The 8609-nt window shown below is 40.4% G+C and overlaps 1 protein-coding gene across 1 annotated transcript in view; it reads right to left on the minus strand.

The window, feature by feature from the left end:
* Nucleotides 1-8283, minus strand: part of UBA2 (ubiquitin like modifier activating enzyme 2) — a 114317-nt gene extending 106034 nt beyond the window's left edge. Inside the window, exon 1 of the mRNA XM_030204447.1 lies at nucleotides 8040-8283. Coding sequence (XP_030060307.1) covers nucleotides 8040-8177 — 138 coding nt within the window. The 5' untranslated portion in view covers nucleotides 8178-8283. The remainder of the gene's footprint in view (nucleotides 1-8039) is intronic.
* Nucleotides 8284-8609: the final 326 nt, after the last annotated feature.

An 8609-nucleotide genomic window follows, 5' to 3' on the forward strand; every position in this document is an offset into this window, starting at 1 on the left:
GCATAATGCATATCAAGCACAGTTATTACAGATATCATGAAAGTGAGATTGGTCAGGTGTGCTGCTAGAACAGGGCTGACGTTACATACCAGATAATTAAGATATGATTTATTTGACTTAATATACCGCCCTGCCTGACACTATAACAGAGGTTTACAAACTTAAAAATTCACAGGTAGAAAGGAACGCCATTTTAATAAAGGAAAGGAGAAAATATGAGAAAAGAAAGTAGGCAATGTTAGCCTACTCTGAAACCATTCACTTCGAGTGCTACTAGCTGCTGTTGCCCTAATAAAACAGGTACGTTTTCAAGGCTGCCTTAAATTTGGGAAAGCAGATTTTTACGTGCAGGAATAAAGGCACAGAATTTCAAAGTACAGATGCAACACAGATGGTGGATTGAGTCAAGGTGGGCAAGGCAAAGAGGTTGCAAAAATCCAAGGGAAAGGTATAGTATAGGGGGTGAAGTACTTCTGTGCACGAAAGAAGAGTGAGACTTGGGGGGTGATTGTGTCTAATGATCTAGGCGTTTAAACACAATGGCTGCCATTTTTTTAAACTCAGTGAGAGTCGCCAGCAGGTAAGTCAGTTGTGCGTTATCTTTATTTTGTATTATGCTGTATAGCGGTGGGAGTTCATACATTGTGATGTTGATGTTTTGTTAATTTTAGCTAGGTCTCCTGATGAAACTTATAGCAAAATGGGTCCTACAGAGACCGAGTTAATGTTGCACACACACTACTTAGACTATGCATTTTAAAGATCCTCAGCAGTGATTGGTGGATGAAAAGTAGGAAGGAAGGAGAGCATTGATGATCTGTGGTGACATTTTGGTCCAGCTTTAACATCAATAAGGACAACAACGTCTTATATTTTGAACTTTTCTTGAGTACGGACTTTTGCATGTTCAGCTTTTGAATATATTTGTGTCAGTTGAGAAGGTAATTATCAGGAAAAGGGAACACCGATCATCAGACAATCAGAGAGAATCTGCAGTGGATATGATCATGGTAAATACTTTGTGTGCTTTTATGTGTGTTATGTGCGATAGATTTTATATGTTATGTACTTTCTAATAAAGTTTGTAAAAATATATGGAATGGTTTAGTCGTGTAAATACTGTCTCTTCTGCCTTCATTGTTAAACACATTGAGACCAACCACGTTGGGGAAATGTGGGACACAAATGTCAAAATAAATACCGTATTTTTCGGACTATAAGACGCACTTTTTTCCCCCAAAATTTGGGAGGAAAATGGGGGGTGCGTCTTATAGTCCGAAGGTAGATTTGGTTGGCTGGCAGGCCGCCTGCCCTCCGAGTTCGGGATCGCCGTGCAGGGTTACCTCCTCCCACCCCCTCCCCGGCCCTGTCACCACTTCTCCCCTTACTTACGCGATCTTCCCTGGTGGTCTAGTGACGTCGGGGCAGGAAAGAGCTGACGGTCTCGGCGAGATTCAAAATGGCCGCCGAGACTTCACTTCTTGGCGGCCATTTTGAATCTCGCCGAGACCGTCAGGCTGCATACAGGAGGATGGAGAGCAGCGTGCTGGGCAGGAAAGAGGGGGCTCTTTCCTGCCCCGACGTCACTAGACCACCAGGGAAGATCGCGTAAGTAAGGGGAGAAGTGGTGACAGGGCCGGGGGGGGGGGGGGGGGAGGAGGTAACCCTGCACGGCGATCCCGAACTCGGAGGGAGGGAGGGAATTCGGACAAGACGCACTGGAGCACCTAGGTTTTAGAGGAGGGAAAAAGGAAAACATTTTTTTTCCTATTTCCCTCCTCTAAAACCTAGGTGCGTCTTATGGTCCGGTGCGTCTTATAGTCCGAAAAATACGGTAAATAAAAATCCTATATTGAGAAGAAGGTGGCCAAACAGGTAGAAAAGGAGATGGTGAAAACCAGAAGGATGCTCGGGTGCATAGGGAGAGGAATGGCCAGCAGGAAAAAAAAAAGAGGTGATAGTGCCCTTGTATAAGTCTCTGGTGAGGCCCCATTTACAATACTGTGTGCAATTCTGGAGACCTCACCTATGAAAATATAGAAACAGGATGAAGTCGGTCCAGAGGGCAGCTACAAAACTGGTCCGTGGTCTCTTTCATAAAGCATATGGGGACATACTTAAGGCTCTCAATATGTATACTTTGGAAGAAAGACAAGAGGGAGATATGATAGTGGCATTGTGTTCACTGTACATAGAGAACTGTAGCCACACTGGTAGTGGCCAGTAAGGAGCTCTTTCTCATTGTTTTTGATCTGAGGCAATGCTGAAGGTACAAGATCTCTTAGATTTCATTCTCTTTTATATGCAACCATCTTCCTTATCTGAGAAACATTGACCTTAGAACCTTTAACTATGCCACTGGACATGTGGGTGAAGGACATAGTACATTTCTTTTGTCTATTACCAGGTTTAAATAGGGTAGTTCTCTCTAAGCAGCTGCTCTTCTAAAACATTCATTTATGCATTTTCTGGATACCCCTTTTCTCTAAACCTCTTCTTCATATGTTTAGACCTTTCATTATATATCTTATCATCTGAGCAGAGCTAAGATGAGCACGTGCAGATTCACCGTGTTCTCATGCTGTGTGCTGGAGAAAGTGATGGTAGGCGTTTTTAACTTTGCTTTTCAAAGGCACTTTATTTGAATAGTTTATAGCCTCATGCATTTTTGTTCTAAAGATGTTGTCTATCTAACCACTTAAAAAGTATGGCTTATTGTCTATTTTATTTTTTAAATTTTGGATTAAGTAAGTGACACCACTAAAAGACACTGCTTAGGAATATTGGCTTTCCAGTCCACCTTTTGCTCATATTACATACTTTTATGTGAAAACATTTTACTTTGTATTCTAATTAATTTTGAATGATATGTGGAGGTGTATTTTCAAGCACAGACTTACAAAGTTACTTTGTTACTTAGAGGCTCATTTCCAAAGAATTTAGACTTACAAAGTTCCAAAATAACCTATGGAACTTGTAAGTATGTGTTCTGAAAATGAGCCCCATAATCTCTCAACGTAATTAATAGTACATATATATAAGGAGCATGCTAAGGTGTTACTGTTATTGTCTTTATCTATTCTTTGGATGATTTTACCAACTTGTATTTGTGTATTTATTAAACATTAATATTGAGCCCATAAGTGGCCAAAACATGGAGTGTTGAGCTTTTAATGTGTTTTATTTATATGGTGAATAAACATTTCTGGCGATGGACAATTTTCTGTGCCCTGTTGCTTCTTGGTGACAGGTATCTTATATTGAGATTTGCTTTCGAAGCAAAATCAACCAAACAGTTCCGCTACCATAAAGAGCAGTGGGTCACTACCACCTAGGCAACTCAACTGGAGCAAATGCAAATGAAATCACAGAGGACATCAGTCAAGAAAGCTGCTCCTGACTCAAAAGAGCTACCTCTGGTGAAACCAAGAGATGCTCAATCCAGCGTACCACTTTTGGGACATGAAAAAGCCAGTTCAGATCCACCTGAGGAAGGTAGTAAAATGTATTTATTAATTTAAAAACCCTAAGGGACCAAATCCAGAACAATCTGAAAAGTCCATCTGTGACAAAGATTTGTAAAACAGAAAGGTCTTAGCAGATTTTCTCAAATCCTCAAGAATGGGATCACCATCAGAAGTCTGCGCCTGAGAAGCTGTGAAGATACAAAGGTGGAGACAACTTGCTCAATAAGCAACTAATTCCTCCCAGCGAAACAAACAAACCACTGGGGAATTGATCCCTTCCTTTAGACAGTTCTCCAGACTCTGGCAAGGAGAAAGGTCATCACCTTCCAGACTCTCTGATCCCTAATGTCTTCTGTAGAGGACAAGGGATGAATTATTGCCAAACAGTCCGGACCCCCAACCAGGGAAACTGGGATGCTTAATACAATCAGAAGACTCCTAAAAAGGATCACAGGTCTCACTCAGACCTTAAAACACTCAAAACTTAGATGCCTCACACAAGGCAGGGGCCTAGACCCAGAGCCTGCCTAAGGCTCTTTCGAGTGCCCAAAATAATTGAAGTCCTGGAACAAGTGCAGTTCTCTCCACAGCACCCTGGTACAATCTCTTGCAGTACGGGGGGAGGGGAGATCTCTAACCCCCAAAACAGCAGAATATGATTCTCCCCTACCCGATGAAAGAATCGCAATTCACTGACAATGGTTGCCATTCCTGCCAAAATCTAAGATACTGCGGTGAGCCTCCATTGAATGCTGCTGCTTGAAAGAGGATGGTTCCATGGGATTCCCCCAAGTCATCCAAAAGTTCCTACATTACAAAGGGGCACCAGGAGCCAGCAGCAATAAATGACCCTTGGAAAGAGCCATATAGTACAGAAAGACTGTAGCACCTGCTGAATTTCCAGACACCAGTCTGGAAACAATTCTGCACCCGAGGGGATTTCTGCAATGTGTAATTTCACAGATTTCTCCCTCACCACCCCCCCCCCCCCCCGCCCCACCACAAAAAAAATATATTGTAGTCCTTGCATGTGCAGCCGATGCAATCAAGCCTTCATAATGCCTCTTAAAAGTGCAAAGACAAAAAAAGTAAATGAAAAGAGGATTTGGGGGAACTAAGAAGATCTAAGCAAAGAAAAGGGAGTCCAAGCATAAATGCAAGAGACTACAAAGAGGAGCAGGTGGTGAAAAATAGTAAGTAGCAGAACATAGTCCCATGGTCCAAATTTTATTTTTAATTCTACTGAGTAAATTGTAGTAAGGAACACCTATTTTTACAGAGGCCATAAAAGAGACCTCATTTGGGAATATTTCAATGAAATTCTTGTACCTATGGGTAACACCAAAATGTGTGCAAAATGCAGAGTGGCACAAAGAAATGCAAGTCTTGCATGTCCAAATGAAACAACAAAATCATTTCCCCTGAAGGATGCATTTCTTTACACTTAGGCTATTCAGGTTAATAAATATTCTTATAATTTCTTATCTTGTTTGAGCATAACTTTTTGAAAAGCTTCTGAAGTTACTACTTGAAGCATCATGTTCAAACAAAATGCACTTGTCACTTTACTGTACTATTAAGTTGAGTTTGTGTCTAACATTATATCACACTTGTTTGTCACACTGTATGCACTTCTAATTGCTACTTTATCACTTATTATTTCACAAGGCACAACTGATGTGAGATGACCTCGTTCTCTTTAGAATTGCTCATCAGTTCACTTAGGTTTTATTGTTGTTAGTACCAGCTTGTATTTCATTTATTTATTAATTCTTAATTTTTATTTCATGTCCATACATTTCTTTACTTCTTTTTCTATACTACCTTTTTCATTCCATTACATTGTTTTATGTATATTTTATGCCTCTATAATTGTATTTATGATTTATTTCCAGTAACTATGCCGTTCTATTTTGTATTTGTTTCTTATGAGGGTTTAATAGCTGAAACATGGCCCATGTTGGGTCCACCTATAAAGTGCATGTGTCTTTATAAAACATACACATTTTCATTTGGGATTGTGAATGTGCAAATAAAGTCTTCATTTAATCCTATCCTGGAACAAATTCAGAGGGTCTTTTACAAAGGCACGGTAGCATTATTAGTGCGCACTAAACGCTAGAAACACTCATAGGAATAAATGGGTATCGCTAGCGTTTATCACGCTTAATTTTAACGTGCATTTGTAAAAGGACCCCTAGGTTTTTGGCCACTTCCACTCATTACATTTTCTTTGCTGTTTTCTTTTCCTATGGGAGTGTTTGGGTCTTTAATCCTTTTGTTTTGGACTATAATTTTAACGCAATGGCAGATATTCCTTTAACAGTTTCATTGTTATCAGTGAAGAATCCACCTGATTAATGATTTAAATTTATATCAAACCCACTCTGTCAAAAACAAAAAGCAAAAAATGCAGAAACAGAAGTTTCGCTGGCTCTTAAAAAAGGACTGACAAACAAAAACAACATAACCAAATTATTTAAATCTGCATTATCCAGACTGTAATGGACTTAGATACAAATCTACTTATGCATCCAGCTTTTCTTACATAAGTACACAACTGTGGAACGCTTTGCCCAAAGCTGTAAGATCTATCTATCCGTAACCACCTTAACTTCAGGAAAATACTGAAAACCATCCTGTTTAAGAAGGCCTACCCCCCTGATCCAGATTAACTTTTTACTTCCTGCGACATAGCTAAATATGGACAAAACTAGACTTTTATTATCACCCCCTCTTCATTCCTTGTAGCTTATACTTATGTTTCTTATCATGCTTTCTACTTTATTATGTATCTGTAATATTGAACCGGAGCGTTACGGTATTGTGTAAGCCACATTGAGCCTGCAACTAAGTAGGAAAATGTGGGATATAAATGTGTTAAATAAACAATTAAATAAGGCAATACCTTTTATTGAACTAACAACAGATTTCTTAACCAGTTATCAGGAGTTAACACTCCCTTAACACTAAAAAATGTTGTTTCCAGAAAATACGTGAATAGAAAATTCTTCACCATAGTAATGTGAAGGGAAATGGGAATGATAAGGTGGTAACACAGAGGTACTATTTCTGGTAGCAACCATAATAATAATAATAATAAATCTGTCACTGGAATGATATGAAATAGCATTTCTATTCCGCTAACCAAACTTGGTGGTTCAAAGTGGATTACAAAAATATTTGCATCTTAGCCAACAACTTTACACATATTTTCTGAATAAATATTTTCAAGTCCTTGTGAAAGAGAGTATAAGACGTAGCTGACTGCAAATCCTCAGGTAACGAGAACCAAACTTGAACTGCTTGATAACTAAGGGCCCTGTTTATTAAGCAGCGTTATAGGCGCATTAATGTTTTTAAAGCATGCTTAACCATGTATGCACGTTAATAATGTATGTGCCTACAATATCCCTAAAGGCGCCTTAGTAAACAGGGCCCTAAATGAGTTTTCAGAGTTTCTTATACTTAATACCCATAAACGGTGGATAAAGTAGAAGAAAAGGGTCTCTAGATCTTCACAATCTCTTCAAAGGAAAAGCCACTAACTGACTGGTACCACTTGAACATTTTAAATACAAGACATGCTATTTTAAAAAAAAGATACAAGCTTATACAGTTAACCAGTGGAGAAAAATTAAGGCTGAGGTAACACTGTCACGCTTTTGCAAATGAAAAATGAGTCTAGTGGCAGTATTCTGTAAGATCAGAAATTTGGTTTGCAATTTAACAGTGATAGAAGAATACAGACTATTAAAAATTACATTAGGGCTTATATCCCGCTAAAACCTTTAACGGTTCCAGGTGGCTTACAAACATTTTAAGGGGGTATGAAAATGAGAGCCCTCTGAGAATTACAGTGGGTTGCTTGGGGAGAGGCAGAATTCTTGTTGTGGTACCTATTTCCTGGGGAACGGTTACAGTACATATTTTCTAAATAAAGGAGTTTTTATCCTTTTTTGAAACATAAGAAGATATGTACAGACTATTACAATAGTCTAAATGAGATAATGCAAGAGCTTGAACCAAAAGTATAAAGTGCTTTTTATCAAAACAATGGCAAACATTTTGCAACATTCAGAGCTTAAAGAATGCTTGTCTTGATGGCATAATTGAGTTTCTAAGGAATGTGTGGAGTTCAAAATAAAACCCAGAACCTTAGCAGTATTCAACCTTTAAAGAAAGATCCTTACAAATAAACGAGTGTATCTGGAATCAAATTTGTTGCAGTACCTATCCATAATAATTTGATCTTATGCTTGCTTAATTCAAAAACATGGATTAAGCTATGATGTTCAAGAAGCAACCTTACATATATATATAGATTGAACCTCTCTTTCTTTACATGCACCCTACAACAATTTCATCCTTCACATCTTGCAGCCCTGCGCGGCTGGAAACATCCCGGGATGAGGCCGAAGAGGCCACAAGGAAAACAAAGCCACCCCCCTGTGCGCGCATCGCGGCAACTCAGCCTCTCTCCGAGCTTGGCCTGGGACATCGGCCTCATTCTCCCCCATCCCAACCCCCTCTCTCCGGGCCCAGATTCCCCCGAGCAGACGCTCTCCGTACCACGTCCAGGTTGGTGAATCCCGTTAGCACCAGGTTCTTGAGCAGCTCGCAGCCGATGCCTCCGGCCCCCACCACCAACACCCGGCTACGGGAGACGGCGTCTGCCAGTTCTCTGCGAAGAGATCCGGACAAGGCCATGGCTCGCCCGGCGGCGCTTTCCCTTCTTCTTCTCCCCCCACCGGGAGAACCGAGAACGCGAGAGAAAGGAAAGTGGGCGGGCTCCACCGCGCGCAGTAACCGGAACCACTAGCAAGATGCAGCCGCGGCTGCCCCCAGTCTCTCAGAAAAAAAAACCACCCTTCCGATTTCTCTGCAGCGCCTCCTGGTGCCCTGGAGCGGAAGTAATGATGAAATCACAGACCCAAATGTAAATGTCAATGAAATTTTGGGAGGCAAAAATCTATTCACACGAATTATTAAAATGATGTTCCTGTAAGCTGTACGAGGATTGCTGAACTAAGTAAAATATCTGAGCTATCTGGGGGAAACCTTTAGGGGCGTTTTATTAGTTTAACCCTCCCCCCCCCCCCCCCCCCAAAAAAAAAAAAATACATAATGGGAAACTCATGT

This window comes from Microcaecilia unicolor, chromosome 5 (genome assembly GCF_901765095.1).
Source record: "Microcaecilia unicolor chromosome 5, aMicUni1.1, whole genome shotgun sequence".
Lineage (NCBI taxonomy): Eukaryota > Metazoa > Chordata > Amphibia > Gymnophiona > Siphonopidae > Microcaecilia > Microcaecilia unicolor.